Source organism: Pseudorca crassidens, chromosome 1 (genome assembly GCF_039906515.1).
Source record: "Pseudorca crassidens isolate mPseCra1 chromosome 1, mPseCra1.hap1, whole genome shotgun sequence".
NCBI lineage: Eukaryota > Metazoa > Chordata > Mammalia > Artiodactyla > Delphinidae > Pseudorca > Pseudorca crassidens.
The window spans coordinates 131,091,971-131,117,193 of NC_090296.1; the positions used below are offsets into that span (position 1 = coordinate 131,091,971).

At 47.5% G+C, this 25,223-nt stretch overlaps 1 protein-coding gene across 2 annotated transcripts in view; it reads right to left on the reverse strand.

Moving 5' to 3' along the window:
* Window positions 1–773: 773 nt before the first annotated feature.
* The window catches only part of ALDH1A3 (aldehyde dehydrogenase 1 family member A3), a 36,485-nt gene continuing 12,035 nt past the window's right edge, over window positions 774–25,223 (reverse strand). For both annotated transcript variants that reach the window (XM_067755868.1, XM_067755861.1), the window contains 10 exons: window positions 23,802–23,931; window positions 23,417–23,478; window positions 21,188–21,316; window positions 19,481–19,594; window positions 16,927–17,029; window positions 15,159–15,343; window positions 10,352–10,516; window positions 8,801–8,958; window positions 7,950–8,024; window positions 774–2,639 (listed from right to left, as the gene is read on the reverse strand). In XM_067755868.1, the coding sequence (XP_067611969.1) occupies window positions 2,567–2,639; window positions 7,950–8,024; window positions 8,801–8,958; window positions 10,352–10,516; window positions 15,159–15,343; window positions 16,927–17,029; window positions 19,481–19,594; window positions 21,188–21,316; window positions 23,417–23,478; window positions 23,802–23,931 (1,194 nt within the window). In that variant the 3' untranslated portion in view covers window positions 774–2,566. The remainder of the gene's footprint in view (window positions 2,640–7,949; window positions 8,025–8,800; window positions 8,959–10,351; window positions 10,517–15,158; window positions 15,344–16,926; window positions 17,030–19,480; window positions 19,595–21,187; window positions 21,317–23,416; window positions 23,479–23,801; window positions 23,932–25,223) is intronic.

Genomic DNA, 25,223 nt, shown 5'->3' on the forward strand with positions numbered 1-25,223 from the left:
CAGAATGGTTACCTTCATGGTAAAACTTCATGGTAAACCAAATGAAGGTAATGCCATTTTCCTTGAATTTTCTGCTCACATTTTGATTGGGAAATGGGAGGTTTCTAAATGCATTAAAGCATACACAAGTGCATATATTAAAAGGGATCTGATCCAAGCCTCCCTTAAATTTTCTCTGAAAGGGTGGAGCTTTACCTCTACATGGCCAAAATGATATGGACTCTCAACACGAGGGGCATGGTTGAACTTGGTGGACCTAACCAAGTACAGGAATGTTCTCGATCCAACTTCAGTGTCAGCATATGACTTGGTGATTGAGGCTTACTGGTTTGAAGCCTTAGAAACTTTAGGTAAGTTAAACCCAGACACCGAGATCCTCGTGGAGAAGTGGCAAAAATGGATGCTTGTGCACACAGTTGCAGGATACAGTGTCTTCCCTAAATCCCCGTGCAATCTTCCCCACCATTTCCCACACTCACATCTCTTCATCACTTTATGATAAAAAGGGACTGAGTCAGCTCAGATGACAGCTTCAACTTCACCAACTAAGATGCAGAGCCTCTGAGGCCAAGCTTGCTGCCTGGTCCACCCCCAAAACCATAGAAGTGAGTTTCACACTCAAGCTAAGAGTGGGACTTGATGGATTGAGCAAATGTAATTTTGTCCTTAAGTGATTGATACCACTTTATTACAAGCCATTTTGTACCAAAGTTCTAAGAAAAAGGTCAGCCTCAGAATGAAAAGGGGTCTGATCTTTAAATGAAAAAACATAATTTTCTCAAATATCTGATTTTATTTTATAGTTGTTGCATTGTTGAACACAATCTGCAGTTAGGGTCAGAATTCCCAGGCCAGTAGATTTTTTAAACCATACCACAGGAGTAAACCTTAACAGAAGTGAAATCTAATACTATATAGATAAATACAGTATATTACAGAAGGTTAAATACATCACCTCTGTTTACTTACAACTATAAAAAGATACATTATACCAATTATAAATAATGTAGCATTTCATATTAAAGGCATTATTGTACAATGAAAGAATAAGAACCCTCTAATGTATTATTATCAAGGTTAGTGTTTATAGTTACTTGAGAAAAATCCTGAAAATTCAGTGTATGAAGTCAAATCCTGATTTAACAAGTGACTGATAGTCTAAGTGATGTGTTAACTGATTGAGAGAAGGTGAATTGCATAGTGCATATTTCCACCAAGAATGATAACCTCACTTCACCTAAGACTTTCTCTATACATACACTGGTTTTGACACTGACCTCCATTTTATTACTACCGCCCCAATTTAATTCTCAAACATAACTTAATTCTCAAACATAAGCACCGTTAGAAAAGTACTAGTTAGTAATAGTAAAAGTATCTGAATAACACAATTTCAGTTTGGTTTTGTGTTTTTAAAGCTATACGGGAACACTTTCAGTTTTCCAAGTTAAAACTTGGAATTGCACATCCTTTGGATACACAGAGGAAAAGAAAAATTCACAACCTGTTATTGCTGTGCTCAGGCCACTGTAGTAGCAGACCCAGTTCCTCCATGAAGTCCAGATGTTATTTGTTAATCAATCACTAATTAATATCAAAGTAGGACTTTGAAAAACCAGGGCTGTATTATAACAGCAGTCTTTTCAGTTGTGTACGTCTTACTAAAGTGTTGATACCCCAACTGGAGAAAAGGAAAACTACATAGGCAAGTGGTAGAAATGCATAACTGGGAAAAGCAAATTATGGCTCTAATTTGTAAAATGTGGGACTTAATGATCCTAGGATTTGCTATACTGTTGTAGTGTTAGAGCACTGGGTCTTTAGCAGCGATGGTGACACTAGTGACATTTCCTGCCTAAGAAAGTGCCTTGGTTAAGGTAGATAATGACATAGCATTAGATAAGCTCTTTGGGCTGTTGATTTGGTCACATTCCAAAGGCAGTATTGGTTTTAAGCTGAGTTCCATTGTCAATGTCAACATACAGTCCTTGAAGACCATTCACATCCAAGGCCTTCAGGACCCTTCCATGGTACGTGCTTCCCCAAAGCTCCCCACATCTGATACTCCCAACCTTGTTTTTAACTTTTTTTTAAACTTACTGCTATTCCTTCCCACTGAATGGTAGGAGGGGCTTGTTCTGTGGGCAGGTAACCCTGAGGAACCCGCAGGTACAGAGCCCTGTTTGCAGAACACGCAGGGATTTTTTTTTTCCAAATTCTTACTGAAGTCAGAGTCAACAAAGCATTTTTAAGCTACTGCTCGATACTTCAAATACCACTTCCTGTTGACAACACCCTGAGCCTCCTCACTGTCCCCGGGATCTGGTGGAAAGTGGAAAACAGAAATGGCCACTAGTCCCATCCCCAAGCAGGACTACAATTTCACACACAACATTTTGGTCAATAAAACAGGAGTGTGAGAGGAAAATAAAAATCGTTCAAATCCAGTAGATTTAAAGTCTCCAGAAGAAAGCATCCCAGGAAGGTCAGAATGTAGGTTTTCTTCAGCAAGTTAGATCTGCCACATTCAGCTGTCAGATGTTTGAGGAAGGAGCCTGCCTTTCCTTCAGGGGTCCTTGTCGTCGAGTTTGATGGTGACAGTTTTCACTTCTGTGTATTCAGCCAGCGCATATTCACCTCTGTGATCACAGAAAAGAGGGAGATATAACATGGGCAGGCACTTAGCCATTCTGTGTGAACCGAGTTCTAATGCTTCATAGGCTAGTACTCTGTTGGGCAGTCTGGAGTCTGTGCAAAGGCCAGAATGTGAGGACTTAATAGAGTCTAAGGACTGTAAGACCATTAGTAAGTTTAAGTACCTGGATATGTAACTGAAGGTTAAATGTCAAGTTTTGTGTGTGTGTGATGCTTCTGAAATATTCAGAAGGACTAAGGGTTTGCCTTCAAAGGATGAAGGGGATTTAAAACAAAGTGGTAAATCCCTGGGTGGAGCTGCTTGAAGAGACAGAAGAGGCAGAGGCCCGAAGCTATTGACCGGGTATGTGGCCAGAGCATCCATGTTGGGCAGGGACATAGAGGACCTGGAGCTGGGGACCAGCTGTAAGAAGAGTGAGGCCAGTATGGAGCGGCAAGGGGCGCGGACGTTAGCAGAGTGGACATGAGGAAGTCCGCAGCCTTTGAGTCCATGTTTCTGGTATACATCCTTTCCTTAAGTCTTGCAGAGCCCAGTGACCCATCTCAGGCATCATGAGTCATCCTTAGGGCAGATCCCCTTCCCAGAACCGAGAGGTGGCTTTGGATCGATTTAAAAGCCTCTACAAGACTTGCTCTGCCATTATGTAAATAAGAATGTGCACCTGTTTAGGAAAAGAGGTGGCCATGGAGGCTCTGTAGCTAGAAACACTCGAGACAGAATCCCATCTCATCCCTTAGACCAGAGCTTCTCAAAGTGTGGCCCCCAGACCAGCAGCACCAGCCTCACCTCAGAACTTGCTTGAAATGCAGAGACTCAGGTCCCCCAGACCTACTGTGGTAGGCAGAATAATGCCCCCCCTCAAGGCGTTCACATCCTAATTCTCTGAACCTTTGAAAATATTAGGTTATATGACAAAGGGGAATTAGGGTTGCAGATGGAATTAAAATTGCTAATTAGCTGACTCATGTCAGATATTTATCCTTCAGAACCGTGAGATAATACATTAATGTTGTTTAAGCCACTAATTTTGTGGTTATTTATTGTAGCAGCAATAGAAAATTAATACTCCTACTGAACCTAGGGGTGGGGCCCAGAAATCTGTGCCTTAACAGCCAGGGGATTCACAAGCCATGGGATTCTGAGGTAGCTCAAGCTGGATAACTACTGGCTTGGATCTATGCAGTTAAGGCAAGTTTTTTTGCCTTCCCTGAGCCTCAGTATCATCATCTGTAAAATTGGAATACCATCACCTCCCTACAGTTATAATGATTAGAGTTGATTCAAATAGAGCAAATTTACCTACTATGTGCTAGGTAAAAAGTAAATGGTAGAAAGTAATATTATTATTTTATTGTTAATATGTCATTGAGTTCTTTGGTAGTGTCCTAAAACGAAGTTCAAGAATGATACATGACAATGGGTGAATTATTTTGTAATTTTTTCTAAACATAACAAAATATAAAAGCCATATACAGAATGCTAAATTCAACTTTTGCAGAGCAGAAAACTCCATTAAAAAACCCAAAGGCAAATTATAAACTAGAAAAAAATTACATTTACAACACTGTGTGAGAAACGTAGTGCTGTTTTCCTTAATACACAAAAAGCTCTTACAAACCAATTTAAAAAAACAAATGGAAAAATCAACAAACGACATGAATAGTCAGTTTGCAGAAGAAAAATAAAGATTACCAATAAGTGTTAATAAGGTGCTCAACCCCTTACAATTAAAGGAATGCAAACCAAAAGAGTGGGAGCCCATTTTTCATTTGCTGGATTACCCAATTTTGGGAATTTATTCTGAGAACAATTCCCCACAAGTGCATAAAGATTTATGCGCAAGGAAGAACATCAGCATGGTCTGTAGCAGCAAAACCCCTTGGAAATAACTCAAAAGTCCATCATAGGAGACCACCAATAAAAAGAAGGTTAGGATATCCAAAACCCATTCTTAAGAGCAAAAAGTATTTTCCTCCCAAGTCATTTGAAAACAGAAAAAAAACACATGTTTACATCCATTGTATGTATAGAAAATGTACAATAACCTTTAAAAATGAGCACATCGTATTGTACTGTAAAAATTCAACGCAGTTAATGATTTCTCAACTGCATAAAGAAAGAAAAGCAAACCAAGTGATAAAATCATGCTGAATTAGCACATAACTAGTAAGTCCAATATGAAATCACTCCTGTAAGATTAAGTGCATGAATCACCTCATTCTTTTTATTCCTGCAGTCACCGCCCTAGTTCAAGTTCTTGTCATTCTTATTTGACCCCCTGTGGCCCTTCCTAAATGGTTTCTCACCCAGTTGTGACCGCCTTGGCGCTCACTCATCCATAAGCTCAGCCTTTCTCCCATTGGACCTCACCAGAATGTTGGGGGCATTGGCACTGCTGTTTATAGAGTTCACTACTGTGTGCTCAGAGCCTAGCATGTGCCTGGGGCATCAAAGGTGCTCAGTAAATATATGCCAGTGAACAAATGAACAAGTGAACAAAATGAATAAAATGGATGATGGGACAGTGGTTACCTCTAACAAATGGGATTGAGGGTCAGGGGAGGGAGACCTTGACTTCCCACGTGTCTCTACAGTGTGCATTTTTTTTTGTTACTATATTGCAAAGCAAAACAAAGAACTAAGAAAAGTGTCCAGGAGGAAGAGAAATTGCAGGCTTCATCCCAAGACCTGTACAGGGAGAGATCCCAGAGGGGCCGGTGGGTGGGCGGCAGATAGCCAGTCCCACCCAGGCGGCCGGGGATGGGGAAAACCATGGAATCCACCGCATAGTGCTCCAGCATAAAAAAGGGGAACTCACTGCAACGTGAAGACATTAATTAGAGACAACTGAAAACGGAAATTTGTTTTCAAGCCAGCTTCCAGTCTCCTTGTGAATTATGTTAAAGTACTTTATCAAAAGCTTTGGGAAAATATATGCCAAGGGTCGAAAAAACAGACAAAAGTCCCAATTTTGGCTAACCGGCAGGATGACACACGGACTGAGTGCAGCGGATACTCCCCTGCCCTGTTCTGCAGCGGGCAGGCGGTGCCACCTGGGATGCGGAGGGAGATGCAGGTGAGAAAAGCAGTAATAGTGGGTGTGAGTCAGTTGCCTAGAAGTCAGGTGGGCCCCACACACCCTTACTGCATCCAAGGACATCTGCTTTGGGAACTGAAGTTCTTGCTGTGGGAGGAGGCTGTGCCTGGCCTCTGTGAGGAAGGCCTTGTGGGGTTCTGGGTCCCCCAGCTGTCACAACCTGACTGGTTGAAGCAGCAGAGCGAGGAGACAAATGACTCTGTGTACCCTGGCTGGCTTCCTCCCAGGTGGCTCACAGAGGTGACCCCTGCTGAGCAAGGCCCTGTGGTGTGGTGGGTTTAAGAGTTCAATCCCAACTCTGTCACTTACTGGTAGTGTGACCTGGGTAAGGCACAGGACCTCTCTGGGCATCCCTGAGTTTCCTCATCCAAAAACAGGGGTAGCAGTAGTACCTACCTGCAGTAGACTGAACATGTGTGTCCCCCTGAAATTCAAATGTTGAAGCCCTAATCCTTAATGTGAAGAAATTAGGAGGTGAGGCCTCTAGGAGGTGATTAGGTCAAGAGGGTGGAGCCCTCAAGAATGAGATTAGTGTCCTTATAAAGGAGACCCCAGAGAACACTTTCTTCGGGACACAGAGAGAACACGGCTGCCTGTGAACCAGGAAGAGGGTCCTCAACAGACACCTGGATATTGAGCCTCCAGAAGTGGAGAAATAAATGTTTGTTGTTTAAGCCACCCAGTCTACTGTATTCTGTCCCAGCAGCCTGAATGGACTCAGATTATCCCAGGGACTGTTGTAAGGACGGCATGCCTTAACATGTGCAAGGCTCTCAGATAGAGGTCGGCAGAGTCTGTGCTCAGCAAATGTCAGCTGTGGCCAGTGCTACTGGTGGGCCCTAGAGGTGATGCAGGTAATCCCAGCCCAGGTCTCATGTCCCTGGTGGACAGGTGAGTGTGAAGAGGTAATGAACAGAGGCTCACAGAACACAACACAAACAAGCCATTCAACAGAGGGAACAAGGTTTCTGTAAAGGGTCTTCATGGCCAAGAATTTACTGAGGTTCTGGAAGGTCAAACCAATTTTAGGAATTAGGGGGACACAAATGGACACACTCTACTCAGATGTTCAGATGGCTCTGCTGTATTGCCACGAGTCAGGATGAATGAGAAAGAAGGACTGAGAAGGGGGAAGGGCCCCCAATTCCCTGGAGACTGGTCAAGAGCATGTGCTCAGGGATGGAAGCCAGCCCCGTTCATTCCTTCATACATCTTGATTAAGAATCTGGAAGGGTAGCTGCCCAAAGGCCCCACTAAGGCCCAAGCCAAGGGGAAGCATTTGAGTGCTCCTACTGGAAGATGTACAAATAAGTACGAAGTGATGCATCTGTATATAAATAATACAAACTGTTTAAATAAGAGGAAGAGCTCAGAGTCCTTTGAGATGTTCCAGGAATGACCCTGTGTGTTGTCACAGATGGTTTCCCTGGGAAGATTGATCCTACAAGCTATTTGTCCACAAAGGCTAATAAAACCCCAACGACCACCAAGAAAGATGTGGGAGAGAAGGCAGCATCTGGCTGGAAACCACAGCGTGCCCACCCCCAGAACACTCCATCCAGCTCTAGGCCTGGGTCTTTTATCTTGGGCCAGACACAGAAGATCCATCCATTAGTCTAGGTCTATGGAGCACAATCTCCCAAAGGGCAAGACAGAAGGGCACCATGAAGGAGTGTGCGGTGGGTTTGACAGAGGCTCGGAGGTCCAGCATGTTGCAGTATCCCTCTGAAAAGGTACTGAGGAGGAGCCAGAGTCACCCACGCTCTGTCCCTGGGAACTTACTTATGGGCAGAAGGGCCACAGCCTGACCTGGGAGACAGCCCATCCTCCCTGCTGAGGGCCAGGATTTGAGTGAGTAATGACATCCTGCGTCTGGTGGAAAGTGCACTTCCCAGCTCTGCCCTGTCCTGCAGTGAGCCTAGGTCAAGTACCTACTGAACATCTCCACATGGGATGGGTGCTGGGGAGGACACATATGCTGAGGCTGGGGGTCGGTCCTGGGGTGGCGTGAGGATGAGGGTAGGGAAGGGCAGGAAGGGGAGAGAAGATGGGGGACACGGCCCAGCCCAGGGGGAAAGCACAGCACAGGGGAGAGCTCAGTGGACTGGAGGGTGGGCCACCATTCACCATACACTGCGGACCTAGTGTATCTTTTATCGGCCCTGCTGACAGGCATGGAGTGACAGAAACACTTACAGTTCTCTGCCATTCCCCGACATTTTAAAGCCACCAAATGGAGCCTGTGCGTAGATGGCATTGTAGCAGTTGATCCTGGAGAGAGAATAAAGAGAAGTTCAGGGTCACCAGGAGAGGACCCAGCTGGACCTCAGGTGTTGCAGCTACTAGGCACTTGGTGTAGAGCGTCACCTAAAGGAGACTTTTTGTCAAGGTTTTAATCATGAAAACAGTGTTTTTGATCTCTGCCTTCTTGCTCTTACCACCAGAAACTAAAATTTGAATATTCTGAAGTATAAAGCTTCTCACTGGGATAGGAAGGGAATGACAAAGGGAGAAAAAGGGAGAGGAAAATTATGGCGAAGGGAATAAGAATTAGCTCTGAAATGAGACAGGCCTGACCTCAAAGTTCTCCTGATTCTTGGCCTCCAATTCATATTTATCTTCTAATATTATCTTTAAAATGGGGATAGTGTAATCAGCAGAATTATTGGCGAAACAGGAACTTTCATCCATACTTTGCACAAGAGCATGTGCTGCTCTTAGAATTAGAATAAAAAATAAGGGGTGGCCTAACACGGTGGTCAAGAGCATGGGCATCAGAGCTGGACAGTTGGTCCTGAGCTCTGCTCTGCCACATACTAGCTGTGTGACCCTGGGCAAGTCACACAGTCTCTCTGTCTCTTGATTTCCTCATCTGTGAAATGGGGGCGATAACAGTACCCCTCTCAGAAGGTGGTCATGAGGATGGAGCAAAGTGCTTAGACAGTGCTTGGCGCATAATGTACAACTAAAAGCTCTTTGTTAACAGAAGGGTAAGGAAGCCAGCTGGCCGGCAGCTCAGGGGGGCCGGGCACTCATGCTCTACTCACCAGACAGTTCCAGACTCTAATGCGGAAGCCAGCTTCAGTGCTTTGTCGAGGTTTTTTGTGAACACAGCTGCTGTTAGTCCGTATTCAAGGCTATTTGCTCTTTTTATCACTTCTTCGATATTTTTGAACTTCAGTATTGGCTGCACCGGTCCAAAAATCTATGATTAATTGGAAGAATGGCAGTGAGAACCTGCTGGAATGAAGCATGTATGCCCTGAGCAGGCACTTCCTTCGTTTATGCTTTTTTCAAACACCCACAGTGCTCACACGCACGAAGAGGATAACTGAAGGAGAGAGTTCAAACATCTTTTTAGCTGTGTGATGGTTGAAATCCCAAGGGAAAGACTGAATTAAACAAAAATAAAAAATAACAACCAAAATAATACGTTGGGTCGAAGCTCTCTCAATGTGGTCAGGGCTTCTAGAAGCCCCAGCTTCAAGCTTTGGAGGAGCCCCTGCATGCTGGGATGCACTGAAGACAAAACCTTGGAAGTCATTCTTGGAAAGTTATTGTGAAGGGTGTTTGCAGGCACAGACTGCAGGCCCTGGTCTTTTGGTGCTGCATTTTCTATCAATGAAGATGACCTAAAATGTTTCCCTAATAACTCCCAGGGGAGGGGATGAGGCAGTGTTCCTCACCATCTACAACATAGCAAAGGAAAGGAAAGAGCTACAGGCTGAACATTTAAAGGTGATTTTGAAAGGAGCTTGTAACTGATTCAATGCTCAGCACCATAGCCCAGCAGGACAGGGTCAGCCTGCTGAAATACCTGCCCTGGTTCCCACAGAGCTTGTCATAGAGAGGTTTAAAGAGCTGAGTCTCATGCCATCAGGGTACAGTTAGTAACGCATAAAAATCTCAAGGAGAAAGTGTATAAAAGGCTCGAACCGGGAAGACTTAGGCAATGATTCACTCTTTCGTGTGCCCCAAAAGGCCACATTCCGGGGTCCAAGCACCTGGGACTCAGGTGCGAACCAGTTGTAACTAGCTTAACAGTGGCACTGAAAGACACGGTTAGAATTACGCTCTTATTGGGGGTCATCTTAATTTCCACCATTTTTAAGGATGCCCATGATGGAAAACTTCAAAGAGACTTCTAGCCAGGACATATTTTTGGAATGAACACTTGTCATTTAAGTTCGGTCTGGGGGAACTGAAGGCAGCTTTGGGCCCTGAATCCATGGCTCAATTCCTGACAAAATGCACAGGTTGCAATGGCCCTCCACCCTAGGCTAACCTGAGGACATGTTAGAAGACAGAAGAGGGATTGTTGTTCCCCGGAGACAATGAGCAATGGGTGGAACTGGGGGCTAGGACAAACTCTACACAGGGCTCAGGGGTCCCAGGAGCAGGACGGCTTCCCAAAGGACCCCTAAGGAGAGGGAAAAGGCCACAGGAAAAAGGAAAACAGTCCCTTCACAAAGATTTCTGGGATCCCTGGGCCCTGGAGAAGACTCAGGTTTGAAAGGCCCAGCCCCCTTCCCCACCCCCCTGGGCCCCAGCTCAGCACAGGGCCCCACAGGACATGGTTTTTCCTGCAGCCCCAGTACCTCCTCTTTGGCGATCCGCATGGTGTCGGTAACTTCTGAGAAGACAGTGGGTTTGATGAAGAGCCCCCTGTCTTCCATGGCCGAGCCCCCATATTCCAGCTTGGCTCCCTCCTTCTTTCCACTCTCAATCAGATCGAGGATTTTGTTGAACTGCTTCTGGTCAATCTGTAAAACAGTGAGAGGTAAGCCCGGCTTCCTTCTGGGAGGTGACTATCAACTTATGTGTCCAACGGCCTCCTATGTGATCACTGTCCTACCCATCATGTTTTGGCCAAGAAAAAATTGATGTACCAGATGTTCCCTGTATGCAAATATTCCTCCGATGCACAAATCTGGGCTCTTTGGAGCAGGGGAGAGATGGGCTTTTCTCATCCTCTCCAGGTGTAGGTTTATTCATACACCCTCCATGCTGTTAAGCAAATCTGTGGGTGAAACAAGATCTGAAGTAGTCAAATTCTTTGTTCTAACTCTTCCATCCTTCTAGGGTTGCCAGATTTAGCAAATAAAACCACAGGATGCCCAATTAAATTTGAATTCCTAAAAAGCAATGAATGATTTTTAAAGTATAAGCATATCCCAAACAATACTTGGGAAACACTTACACTAAAAATGTATTCACTGTTTATTTGAACTGGGTGCCATGTATTCTAACTGGCCACCCTGCACCCTGCTCCTAGGGCACCAACAGTTATTGGAATTCTCCATCCAGAGTGCAGAGAAGTGAGAAGTAAATCTGACCACCTTACTCATCACCCCTGGACACAGAGTAGAGGCTCAAGGTGAGGTAGAGGGGCTGCTCCTGGTTGATGGGGAGCCAGCTCGTCAGAAGGGCTCCATCTTCTGTCACCTTGTTTAGGGGTCTCCTGGGCTGGGGTGTACCCTGTACCACCAGCCTAACACCCAGCTTGTGGATGTTGTATTCGACCGGCTGGCAAAGGGCACCTCTCTGGGAGACTCAAGGGGGGAAGTGCTCTTCCCACCAAAAGTGATCCCTCTTCCCAAATCCGTGGGAACCCTGTTCTTGACCCTGACCCTGTTGCAAATCCCCTCCCTCTGGCTGGGAGAGACAGAGCTTTGTTAGATAGGTTTGCTATAGCTGTGACTTTCAGATAAAAAAGTGGTTTAATTTAAGCAAATTTGAATAAAAAAATAAGCAAACCCAATGGTGCATTTGGATGACTGTCTGTCCCTGAGGAGTAGGCTGGCTTTCTTGGAAGGGGTGGGCACAAACCATGCAAGCCCCTTGACCAGTCATCTTATGAAACGTGGACCCAGTGTTAAAACACCAGGTTGGATCCATACCTCACACTCTGTACCAGGATAGATTCCAGGTAGATCAAAGACTTAATCATGAAAGATGAAGTCATAAAAAGTTTTCAAATTCTCTCATGTGGGAGAATGCCTCCATAAGTTTGGAGTGCTGATGGCCTTTCTATGGCTTGAAATCCAGAAGCCAAAAGAAAAGATTAATAAATTTGAGAACGTAAAAAAAAAAAGAAGGCAAAAACAGCATAAGCAAAGTCAAAGGGCAAAACAACAAACTGGAAAAAATTGACATATCATAGAAATAGCGCTAGTATGTAAAGAATTCTCTCTAGTATATAAAGAATTCTTAGAAGTGACAAAAAAATGATCAGCAGTACAAGAGAAAAATATGCAAAGCACTTGCACAGTTGATAGAAAAGTAAATATAAATGGCCTTTAAACATGATAAACATGATAACAAATGGCCTTTAAACATGATAAGATGTTCTACCTTACTCATTATAAGAGATATATGTACATTAAAAACAAATGAGATATCATTTTTAACTATCAGATGGGCAAAACTCCATACATATTCTGTTAGTAAGGCTGGAGAAACAGGCAAGCTCATACAAGGTTGGCAGGAACGTAAGTTGGTTCATGTTTTTGGAAGGTAATTTGGCAATGCTTGTAGAAATCATAAATGTGCTTTCACTCAGCAGTCCCACTTGGGCAATCCCTCCTGTGGATTTCCTTGTGTATGTGTGGAATGACATACTCTGTGGCACCGTGCGTGACCGCACACACCCACATACTCATCAGTACGTGTTACTTGAATTCTGTTGGATTCATACAGTGGAAGTGTATGTACATATAAAAAAGAACAAGGCAGGTTCCCATGGTTTGGTATGATATGGAAAGCTCTTCATGTTTCTTGTTAGGGGACAAAAATCAAGGTGCAAAACAGTACTGTGTATAGATATTTTGAGTAAAAACAAGGGAAACCAGAATTCATATTACATTCTTGTATACATACTCAGTTTTGCTTGTATATACAGAAATTCTGGAGAATTTTCTTCTAAGAACTAAGAACACAGGATACCCATGGATGGAAGGGTAAAAACCATGCCTATGAAGGAAACTTTTTCACTACTGACCTTTATATGTCTTTTGGGTTTTGACCGTGTGTTAAGTACTGCCACCTAAAAAGTAACTCAAACTGCAGCATATCTCATAATATCTCAAGGTTCCCTCAACTTCTCTCTGGGAAGTCTTAACCAAGTCTTGGGTTAAAAGTGCCAGGATTGCTCTCTCCTCCTCCTTGGAGACCAAGAGGCTTGTGGGGCTTCATCAAACTACAGACCCTCAGCGGCCACTGACCATGTTCTGCCTCCAAGACTGTCTGTCCTGAAGCCAGCGGAGGGCCCCATGGAAACTCTACCGTCCAGACTCAACTCTTCCTGGCAAGTCCGTGTGAATGTGTTGTTTAAATCTAATAATCCTCCATGAATGTCAGCTGGTGCCTCACAGTGCGAGAGAAGGACCTGCTGGGAAGTGAAGGCTGCACCAGGGCACAGCACCAAAGACGGAGAAACAGGGTCCTGCAGACGGCCAAGGCTGTGAGTGGCTCTGCCAGAGAGGAGAGGACAGAGAGGATGCAGGACCCCGCCCCCCACCAGGTGGCCTGCGTGAGTCTGTGCATATCTTTGCTCAGTTGCCAAACAAACCTGAATAATTCTGGAGTGTTCTGGCTGCCTGCAGTGGACACCTATCTGGTCAGCTAGCTGTTTTACAGGCATGAGACAGACAGAACTATTTAGACAGCTGTAAATCCTCTTGGAGTAAAGCCTTATTAACGTAGATGAAAAAGCACTTTGGCAGAAAAAAAAACCCCAACAACATCCTAAAATAATATGCTGAGGTTAGATGGCTTAAGTGAGTTTTCAAAAGGACTTTCAGCAGCAGCATCAAAAGCACTGATGAAATCAACACCACTGTGCTGTTTTGGAAGAGATTTCTATATCTGGCTTCAAAAGTCAAGCCTGAAGCCTTGGAAAGAGACTTATGAATAATGATGGGGTAAAAGGGATTCCTTAGAATGGGATCAGCTCACATATTTCCCACGGATTCTGGGTTAGCTTTACAATCACAGCAGATTTGATAATGACTTGTGGCCATGTCTGTATTCATACCTGAAATCCAACCAAGGCCGATGGACAACTTTGTGTCACTGGCTGCTGGGTTTGGGGTTGAGGTCTGACAGGATGCGGAGTGCTGGCCGCAAGTGGAGATGTTTCTCTCCACCAGGGTCACGTGGCTCCAGAGCCACAGAGCATGTGGGATGGGGCAAGGCAGGGGTGGGCACTATAGCCAGAAACACACCTTTTCCACATGGCCCTCCCCTATCCCCAGCCAAGATGGTTAAGCAAGACCTAACTGATGTGGCTTGAAGTCATGCACAGACATTTGCTGCCACTTAGATCAGGGGGCCTGCCATTTAATGCCCCCCCTTAAAAAATAAAAACGTATTAAGTGCCTTGAAATGTTCATAATATTCATCAATTACACTATTTTCCAGATGAGGAAACTGAGGTTTGGAAGGAGCTTGTGGCTTTCACAAAATCACAGAGCCAAACTTGCCCTCAGATCCATGGCTTCCCGTGGAAACACGTGGTGCCAACGCAGTGGGTAAGTAGCCAGCTCCCGGAACAGACACAAATTGGGTGAGTCTTGACATGTGATTTGAAATTTCCTGGCTGGAGCAGGACTTTGGCTACAAGCAAAGTAGGCTGCTGTTGAACTCCATTTTAATAATGCATGGGATGGTCAGGCTGCCCTCTTTTAAATATTTATCCATCTGCCGCACTGCATACTTAGTAAGAAAGTGATACAGGACCTGCCCTCTTAAAGAGGTTATTAAACCTCGTGGTTATGATCATTTTCATCCTGTCGTTAGCTTCAAAAACCAGGTCTCCAGAGATGTGTTCCTACTGCCTGGAGATGTATCCCCATCCTCCGAGCCCTTTCCAGTGGGATTCTTTGGTTTCTGATGGTCACTTTGTCCTATAATGCACATGAGCTCAAGGGCCTCCAGGCTGAGGCCTCTGGCTCCAGCTGCTGCCTCCATCTGTACTCTGCTGCATTTTAGCCAGGGTTACAACTCGCTTCTGCAGGGAGCCCAGCCAGGCAAGACAGCCTCTGCCTGAGGCTCTCTCCTGGGGACCCTGGTGGCTCAGAGAAGGGTTGGTCCTTTGGCTGGAGGGTGCAGTCACATGGACTTATGAACCGGGAATGCCTCCCTTCCACCAAGGCCTAGAGCTCAGCATTATCTGCTGCAAAGAGCAGAGCTCTGTGTGTACACCCCCATTTCATAACACTACCAAGACCTGATGGGAGTGAACTGTTGATCAGCGTCTGAACAAAAGCCTCAAGTGGCTGGGCAAGTGAGTAAGGGAGTCCCCTGGAGTCACAGAGGACCAGAGCTGTACAGGGCCAGGGCCAGAGGCCTGCCTGGTTCAGCCCCCAGACGTGCACCTCAAGATCTGATACGTCAGTAGGTTACCTGGGGCCCCTGTTCGGTCCTGATGTCGAAGGGGTCTCCAATGGGCCGTTTCTTGGCGAACTCCACGCTCCGCCTGACAAACTCATCATAGACCTGCTCCTCCACAAATACCCTGGAGGCGGCCGTGCAGCACTGGCCTTGGTTGAAGAACACTCCCTGATGGGCGCACTCCACTGCCAAGTCCACTGGAGAGAGGGGGCGGCGAGGGAAGAGGAAGCGATTAAGTTGTTAAGGCCGGACTGGCGACAGCTGCAACTCTAATTGCCCACATGAGAAAACAGGCCCCGGGATGGCTACGTTTCAGAAATTAATTTTGCTCAGCACTTCCCAAACAGAGAGCATGGGAAAGGGGATTTTTCGATCCATGGAGTTTGGGGTTAAATAGGTCCCCTGACTGCAGGACTTAGTGTCTTTACTGCACTAATGAGCACAGAGACTTGTCACATCCTCACCTCACTTGCCCATGACCTCACTTGCTCACATGACCCTTATCAAACCAACCCTCAGACAGGAGTCCTGTGTTTCAGCTGTAGTTTTCCTCATTGGGAGGGAAAGAGGGTGAGCTGAGGGGGTGAGCAGAAGGGGCACCCAGATATGGAGGCACAAGAATGCAAAACAGGAGTCCGGCTCTTTGGAACTCCAAATGTGGGTCACAGTGGGGCAATACCCAGTACTGTTCCGTGTGGCTCCAGAGACCACTAGCAACACTGATGAGGCTTCCATCAGGGAGCACCAAACCAGGCAAAAATGAGCAGTCCACCTTCACACCCAGCCTCCCTTTCTTTCCTTGGGGCTTGTTTCCTCACCCAGTCCTCTCCCATTGAAAGCCAGCTTCAAGGAGTAGAACTGAAACCAGTTATTTACACCTTGGCGAGAAATTGTGCTAGGATCATTTTTCTCAGGGATATTTGCAATTCCAAACTTATCTGAGTGTGGAGTGGAAGGCTTTGTACTCCATGAAAGGAATTCCTGGCACCAGTGGGCAGGTGGGGGAGGCTGTTCTTTAAGGCAAAGGTGTTTTAGTGTACTTGGGAAGTCACACCAAAAATCTGGCAGCGGACCATGTCAGCAGGTCGATGAATGTCTGATGTGGCCCTTCCTTCCCTCTTCTGGACATGACAACCAAGAAGAGTGTCTATTTTAATATTATGTCATGAGACACAAACTGCCCCCAAGCTGCTGGGCAGGGTGGCTTTCCCAGGGAAGAGGTAGTGAAGGGAGAGACAGCACCTAGGCCAGCAGGATATCTTTAAGGGTCACCTGCCACTGGCCTCTGTTTTGTCAGATCTGAGACAAAGAAGGAAGAAATATTTCAAGTCTTCGAGAGCCTGAAAGCATCATAGGAAGTACCGACTTGGAGGGTAGAATGATGAATGCTTGTGGGGGGAGCACATGCCCTTCTCCTCCTCCTCTTGGCCTTCCCCCTCTCCCCCGACACAGGGGGCTCTGGAGAAGAACCCCAGCCCGCTTGTCATGGCCCCAGCTCTGCAAGGACAGGGAAGGCAAACTCATGAAGGGCAGAAACAGGCGGCCTCTCTGGCTACCACAGGAAACATGTCCTCCTCCAACGCAGCTTTCTACCAGCAGTAAAGCTGGCGTTTGGATCTCCATCTGCCTATTATTTATGGAGGGATAACCCGAGGTGGAGAAACATCCCCATTGTGTGTGTGCTTGTCTTTCTCAATTGGTTCTGATTTGGGCAAGGAAGTGGGGAGAGATTTACGGGTCCCATAAAGCCCCAGCAATGCCCGGAAGGGGAGAGACTCACGGTCGGCATCAGCACACACGATGCAGGGGTTTTTCCCACCAAGCTCCAGTGTCACCCTCTTCAGGTTGCTATGGGAGGCGGCTTCTTTAACCAGCTTTCCAACCTTCAGGATAAAAACCAGACCACATTAAGCCTCGGACACAGCTGGATGTGGCCCACACATTCTGGACAAGCCTGGAGGCATGAGTGTGGCATGGCCTGGGCTGCGGCCTCCCTACCCAGGCACCCTGGGCCTTGATGCTGCCCCCTCACTCCCCTGGCCTCTCCCAGCATTCCCTCTCGGATCAGACACGGCTGGAATCCCGGATCTGAGTTGCTCCACGTACTGGGGTGGACGGAGAGCCTTCGAAGGCTCAGTGACTTGCCCACGGCCACACAGCTGGCTAATGGTGGAGCTGGCTGTCACCTGTCCTGGTGCCTGTCCCTCCCGGCATCAGGCTGGTCCAGCTCAAGGGACCAAGGGGAGGTTGGTCTGTGTGGTCCTTTGGTATAATCTGAGGGCACCTCTGAGAATTAGGGAAATAGGGGAGTTAACCTTTAGGATGGGAAACACACCCTAAGACTGAGGGCCCCCAGCGGGTAGGGAGAGAATTGCTTTCCTATGAAGTAACGGGAGGACCACTCAACAAACTGTGATGTCCAACCTCCCGCATGTACCTACCATCCCCTGCACTGCTAGAGGTGGGCTTGGCCCAGCACACAGCAGTGACTTGTCTTGGGCCGGGTGCCACCAACTTCTGAGTTGGGAGACTCTTAGAGACCAGTGTGCACACAGGGGCCTAGAGCTGGATAGCCAGCAGGAGGCAGAGCTAGGCTCTTTCAGGGCTGAGGCTATTTCCTCAAAACTAAGGTGAGAGTGCATTTTTTTTTAATGTTTTTTTTTTTTTTTTTTTTTGATGTGGACCATTTTTAAAGTCTTTATTGAATTTGTTACAATATTGCTTCTGTTTTATGTTTTGGTTTTTTGGCTGCGAGGCACGTGGGATCTTAGCCCCCTGACCAGGGATCAAACCCGCCCCCCCTGCAGTGGAAGGTGAAGTCTTAACCACTGGACTGCCAGGGAAGTCCCCGAGAGTGCATTTTAAAACTCGGCCAGCTCCTGGGTGATGGCCTGAAGGAGGTGTGGATGGCCTGATCCAGGTGATAAGGACTGTCTCCAGGGAGAGTACCTGAAGCAAACCAGCCTGCTGTGGGCCTGCGATCTCTTGTGAGGCTGAGGCACAGCTGGGGGCCTCGGTGGGAAGCACCCCTCTTAGGGAGATGCCTGTCAGTTGAGCAATCCCTGGGGTCACAGAAGCCACCTTCTTGTGCAGGAGGCTGGCTGCCTGGTGATAGCCCCACCCGGCTGGACCCATGGGTAGCCCTGCAGTCGCCTAGAGAGAGAAGCTGGGCAGGGGCAGGGGCAGGGGCAGTGATGCTTCTGCTGTTGGGTGAGAAGACTGGGAAGACATAGGAGCCGCTGAGGGGCAGGACCCTCTCTGCCCCTCCGTCCCCCTCAGTCCCCTGTCTTCCAGCTATTGTCCAGCAGCCATAGGATTGGGTCTTGGGCCTCTGGCTGGACTAAACTAGGAGGGAGATGGGAGCACTTACTGCTGGGGAAATTTTATCCATTTATTTTTTTAAGTACAGAAGAAGTACTTTCTCATTAGAAATAATTCCCACATATAGATGTGTGTAAATTAAAGGGGAAAGTTTTTATCTTCCCTCACTCTGTTAATGCCCCAGGACCTGCCCCAGAGGAGGCCACAGTAAGAATTTTTGGGGGGAGTCCTTCCAGGTAATTTCTATTTCTCTACACACACCCTTTTACTAATGGTATATACATATATATAGTATATACTTTCTTACAGTTTACTTTTTTTTTCTGGTACGCGGGTCTCTCACTGTTGTGGCCTCTCCCGTTGTGGAGCACAGGCTCCGGACACGCAGGCTCAGCGGCCATGGCTCACGGGCCCAGCCACTCTGCGGCATGTGGGATCTTCCCGGACCAGGGCACGAACCTGTGTCCCCTGCATCGGCAGGTGGACTCTCAACCACTGCACCACCAGGGAAGCCCTACAATTTACTTTTTTTTTGTGCTTCAGCAATAGATCATGGACAGCTTTCCTTATTGTAATGGCTGTAAAACGTCATATAGGATGGATACAATATACTTGAAAGTATGTCCTTGAATGCTCATGAGAATAGTAGTTGCTTCAAAATGGAATTTCTGAAACAAAAGTTTACACTTTCAAATGTACGATCAATACTACAATATTGCCAATCACCTTAGGCTTATTTTTTAACCTTGATTATGCTGTTTATCCTATGGATATTTCAATTTTTATTTTATCTTATCTATGAATATTTTCTTCTGAGGCTTCTGAGTAAATGAATTAGATATTTATTTAGTTTGGAAACTGGACCAGTAACTTTTTTTTTAACTGATTGTTAAAAAAAAGTACTATTTTTTTTAGTACAAATATGTACTAAAATGGGGTCATCATAGTTTAGCCTCTAAACAGAGAATTCTCAGCGACAGCCACTGTCCCCCATAGTCGGCGAGGAGGGTTACCTCTGTGGACCCAGTGAAGGCTATCTTGTTGATCTGAGGGTGAGAAGAAATTGCTGCTCCCACCGTGGGCCCAAATCCTGGCACGATGTTCACCACGCCCGGAGGGAATCCCACCTGGGAGGAAATTGAGATGGTGTTCAGAAGAGGAGGTTGGGTGAGGTCCCTGAGCAGAGCAGCACCCTCACCTGGAAGCTTGGGCCCGGTTCCTATCGCCACCCCAAGACCAGACCCAGTCAGCCAGTGTGCGGGTGGGGCCAAGGCAAGGCACACACCCTCCTTCTGGGCGGCCCTGCCTACCCCAAAGGGCTTCTGAGCAAAACGGCAGTGGCCATTTCATAGCAGAGCACCATTCTGTGTGTGTGTGTGTGTGTGTGTGTCTGCATGGGTCTGTCTCTGTGTGTGTGTCTGCATGGGTCTGTCTCTGTGTGTGTCTATGTTTGTGTCTATATGGGTCTGTCTCTGTGTGTCTGTGTGTGTGTGTGTTTGTCTGTGTGTTGGGGGGAGAAGGGACACCTTGGTCACAGTCCCCAACTCGGAGGTACCTGCAAAATACCCTTCCTGGGCTTCAGCTTTCATTTTTAAAATCTGCCCCATTAATGTTCCAAATGGCAATATGGTCTCACTCCCTCAGAATCCCTGCTGTTGAACCTGGGTCACGCTGAGAGCCAGCACATCCTGAAGGTAGGGAGCGACTTTTCTTTCACATTCATGCTTGGTGCTCCTCATATGCTGGGTCCTCTTTATTAACCAAGAGCACCACAAATGAACAGGTGGGGGATGCTGAACCACTGGGGCATGCTGAACCCCTGGGGGATGCCAGTGTCTTCATTAAAACACATTATTTTAGTAAGGCAAGATTTTACAACATCGTGCTTGAGTCTTTAGTTTTCCTAAACACTTTTTGAAACAGTTGTGACTTTAGAATCTGTAAGTCTGATTACTACGATGTCATAAGGTCCTACATCACGGGTCAAAGGAAAGTGGGAAATTGGTCAATTATTGGCTCTGCAGCCTTACATCTAAGTAATAAAGGTCTTGCTTTCCTGTCGTATTAGCCCAGCTGAGAAGTGGAATGAATGGATCTTACTTCCTATCCCTCTTTTCTTCGAGTTTCTTTTTAAAACTCTTTGCAACATACGAGTTGGGGACAAAATGACTGAAACACATTGCCAGGTGTGTCTGGAAGGAGGTGTCCCTTTGGGCTGTCCATTTCCCTACGCGGTGGCTGCCACGAAGAGGACGGTCACCCGAGAGCAGAGCATTGGTGAGGAGGCTCAGGGCTCAGCAGTAGCCCCTCCAGGGGGAGCTGGCGAGATCACCCACCCACAAGAAGAATGGACCATTTTGTACACCACATGTGCAGGGCCCAAAGAACCTGCCTCCCAAGTAACCCTCCTGTAAATTCTCTAGACAAAATATTTGGTCATAAACCATGGGTTTGAGCTCATAATAAGAGTAAATCATTCTCATTAGGATCAGTGGGAGGAATGGAGTCTCTTCTATCTCAGTGACCACAAGCAGGAGAGGGAATGAGCGGCTGCCAAGTGAAACCCAGGAGGCATTCCCTTCCCACTCGGCCAGGAGCTGGCCGGCGCTGGCAAGCACAGCACAGCTCCATGGGGCAGACTCATCTTGTGACGGTGGCCTGGTTCCTGGGAGTGGCAATGTAATTGAGGACACAGAATATTTTCTCTTTGGATATCTTACCTCTTTGATCAAAGAGCCGAGATAGAGGGCCGTGAGGGGAGTCTGCTCCGCTGGCTTCACGACCACGGTGTTCCCACAGCAGAGAGCGGGTGCCAGCTTCCACACCAGCATCAGCAGAGGGAAGTTCCACTGCAGCAGAACACAGAGTGGTTGGGGGGCCCAGATCCACTACTACACTGTCCTGGAGGCCCTGCGATGCCTCCATGGAGCACTTGCTTTGCATGGTTTAGATTTGGGGTATAGGAGGTAACGTAGGAGTATGCGATGATCAGAACTGCATTCCTGCCTGGCGTCTCCTAAACTGCATTCTGGGAGATGCTAATAGGTGGTCACTGCAAAGAGGATTCTGCTATAGGTGTACTACCTTCTCCTCTTGGAGGTTTACAATGCCATCAGCATGTTAACATCTCCGAAAAGTCCCACAGAAATTAGCCCCGCCTCTCCTAAACGCAAACGCCACAGGATCTCTTTCTCTCTTTACAGAACACATACTAACCCCCACCAAATGGGTGTTTGGTGAAATACACCTTGGGAAATGCTTTCTTGTCATCCTTTCACCCCAGAGGCAGGGATATCGAAATTGCTGTGACATCAGGCCTGACAAGCACTCTCGCCCACTGAGTGTCCACTGTGTGCCAGGTGCGGTTCCAAAATCTGAACTCATTTGATCCCCACACACCTGCGTTGGGCAGTCATATTACCGCTCCTGTTGACAGAAGAGGGAACTGAGGCACGGAGGAACTGTGCCTCAGACGAAGGCCAGGATTCATGCCCAGGCTTGTTTCCTCCACTACACAGCTTGCCTAAGTAACATCTTTGATGAGACGAGATGAAACCGAGCATCTCCAAGAGCGCAGTTAGCTTGATTCTAGCCGTGCTTCACCTCCGACCCCCCAAACAGTCCGTTTGGCTCCTTATACTCCAATGACGTCCCCCCTGCAGGGCTGACCAATGGCTAGCTGGATTTCTCCCCCCAGCTCTGTCTGGAATTCCTACAACTAGACAACAAATATAACATCCCATTTCCCAGGGGCCTGTGTGGTTGGCTAATGACAGCAGGTGTTGTCTTAGGGTTCCCCCAATAGTGATCGGGGTTCCCTCTTCTTCTGGATCCCCACTCCTTAGCACATAAATGCCATCAGTTCTCCTCACCTACAAGCAAATCTGCATCTTCTCCTGGTCTCTGCCTCTTCTAGCAGCTCCCTTCTCTCTCACTGCAGCTTCTGGAAGGGCCATCCCCACGTGCCCAGCTCCCTTTCCATTAGCCCCAACTCCCCCGATGCCTCTCTTGGGAAGCACATCTAACAGCTGTGTTTCTGTCTTTTTGAATTCCTACATAGGAGATGACCCCACTGACTACAGTCTCTTTCTGGAAATGTATTACATCCCTGGGAGGCCCCTGACTCTGGCTGCTCAGACTTCTCCATGGGATTCCCTGGTGGTCTGTGGGATTGGCCCCAGGCCCTCTTCTTTTCTCACTCTACACCCATCTTTAGGTGATCCCTCCCAACTTGATGGGCAAGAGCACATTTGGCCTGACTATTTCCCGGCTCTCAAGACTGGTGGCTGAAGGACACGTCTGCTTGGCCCCTGCAGAGCCCTTCTCCAACCCTCTTCACACTGCCGCCCGCCTCCCCCGCTGGTGCAGTGGCCTGGTGTTTCCTCCAATAGATGGCAGCATCATAGCATCCCCAGCACCTGCCAGACTCTCCATGGCCCAGTGAATAAAGTCCTGGGCCCTGGGAAGCAAGGCATACTGGATGCTGAGCCAGCACCACCTGCTGGCTGCTCTTCCTCTTCCTCACTTTGTCCCCACCTAAGCTCTGACCTCACCAGCTATCTTTACTGCCCTCCAAGTAGTCCAGACACTTCCACACCCTCACTCAGGCCATTCCTACTGCTCAGAAACCCCTTTTTCCTGTTGAACAACTCTTTCTTATCCTCAAGGCCCAGCTGAGAGACCACTGCCCGAGGGGAGCTGGCCATCCCTGACCCCTTTGGTTTGAATCCATGTGTCTCCTGTTGCACTCCTGGAATCAGCCCCTTGAGAGCAGGCATGGGGTCTGATCCATCTTGATGACCCTCAAGCACCAAGCTCCATGCCACAGAGCAAATGCTCAATTAATACCAGTGCAATCGAATCAAAACCCACTAGAAATTGGTTCCAAAGGCCACAGGGGAATGGGGTGGGATCTATACAGATCTATCTAGAGAAGTTGCCATACTTACAGGAGTGATGGCCCCACACACACCTATGGGCTCGTGCCTGGTGAAACACACAACATTGTCATCTGGAAAAGAGATTAACAGAGAACGTGCTCGCATGAAACTAGGTTAAGGATCTTAAGGAGTAAAAAGACAAGAAAGAAACCCAGAAGCCCACCAAGTGTCAGCTCTAAGTCCTATCTCTTCCATAATGCAGCGATTTTTAACTCAATTTCAAAAGTAAAATTCCTTAGAGGAAGGATTGACACAGTGCCATTTCCTTTTTGGGTGTGGGAAGGATGCTCTGGGGAAAAGACCCGGGGGTGCTCTGAAGAGGCTAGCTAGAGGAGTGAGAAGACAGAACCCCTAAGAGACCCCGGACGAGGCTGAGAGTCCTGAGTTGGCTCACCTGTGGGGATGGTCCTGCCCTGTATTTTGTCTGCCCACCCTGCAAAGTATCGAAGGGTTTTGATACAGCCCTCCAGGTCGATGAAAAAGGCGTGAAGGAACGGCTTCCCTGTGTCCATCGTTTCCAGGGTCTGCAATAATAAGACAAAATATTTTTAAGACACAGTTTTCCTTTTAACCGTCAGGTTGTTAAAGACAGGGCAGGGAGAGAGAGCAGAATCCTAGAACATTGCTCTCAGTACCTCACAGCCATGGGACTCATCAGAAAGCAAGATACCTCATTTAAGATAAGACCTGTCCCAGGCTGTCAAGGACTGCTTTTCTTTCAAAACACCTCAGCCTGGACGGTTGGCCAGAGCACAGGCACGGGTCCCCACGAAGGACAGAGGGTACAAGGCTGGTTTGGAGCCTCGCTGGGAAGGAATACGCCTCAGTGTTGGTCTTCTGTCATCTGTCTGGAGTGTTGTTGCCCCAGCAGTGGGACCTGGACACATGGGTTTGTGCGCTCCGGGGAGCTCTCAGAAGGTTCAAGGACTTGGGGGGGTGGCTGGGGAGGGGCCGGCTCCTCTAACAAAAGAGAAAGGGGGACGCAGGTTCCTTCTTCTTGGCCCTGCTGACCAGCACAGCTGTGGAAAGAGTGACGGAGCCCAGAGGGGTCGTGCCACCAGCACAAAGATGCACTCCAAGCTCCTCCCGCACTGGGCTGCCAGCCGGATGCGCTGCGTGGTGGGAAGGGAGCAGACTGGCCTTTGGTGGTGAGGGGCGACTCCTCAGGCGAGCGCACAGCCACTCAATGGCAGGGATTCTTTTCTGTTTCCAGCTGGGCTGAAGAGAACCCCTTTGTCCCTCAGACAAGCGGCCCCAGTTGAGCCCAGCACTGAAACCTCCCGTCATCCATGGCTGCAGGAAGTGGCCACCCTGACACATAGCCCAGGGCAGGATTCTCATTTTAGAGTCACTGGGCTGAGAGAATGATTTACAAAGGAAGAGAGGCCTCTCCGTGTGCACTCGCATATGCCTCATTTCCGAGATGGATGGCTCTGCTCCCACTTCAAGGTGCAGACACAGGGGCTAACAGAGCCCAGAAACTCATCTGTGTTATCCAGAGGGTAGGCGGCATGGCTGGCACTGAATCTGGGGCATCTGACTTTCAGTAAGGGCAGTGACTGCTTTTTAGGCTGCTGCCCCTGTACATTTGCATCTGGAAAGGATGTAGGATGGCCGCATGAATGGCTGGGGCTACTCTATCTTTGCTTTAGGAATGAACCAAGAATTCTCTGAACAGGAGGCAACCACTTTCCTAGCTGAGTGGCCTTGGCAAGTCCCTGAATCTCTCCCTACCTCAGTTTCCTCATCTGCAAAACAACAACAATAACAGTAATGGCACCTACCTCATAAAGCACTAACAGCACTGTCCTATACA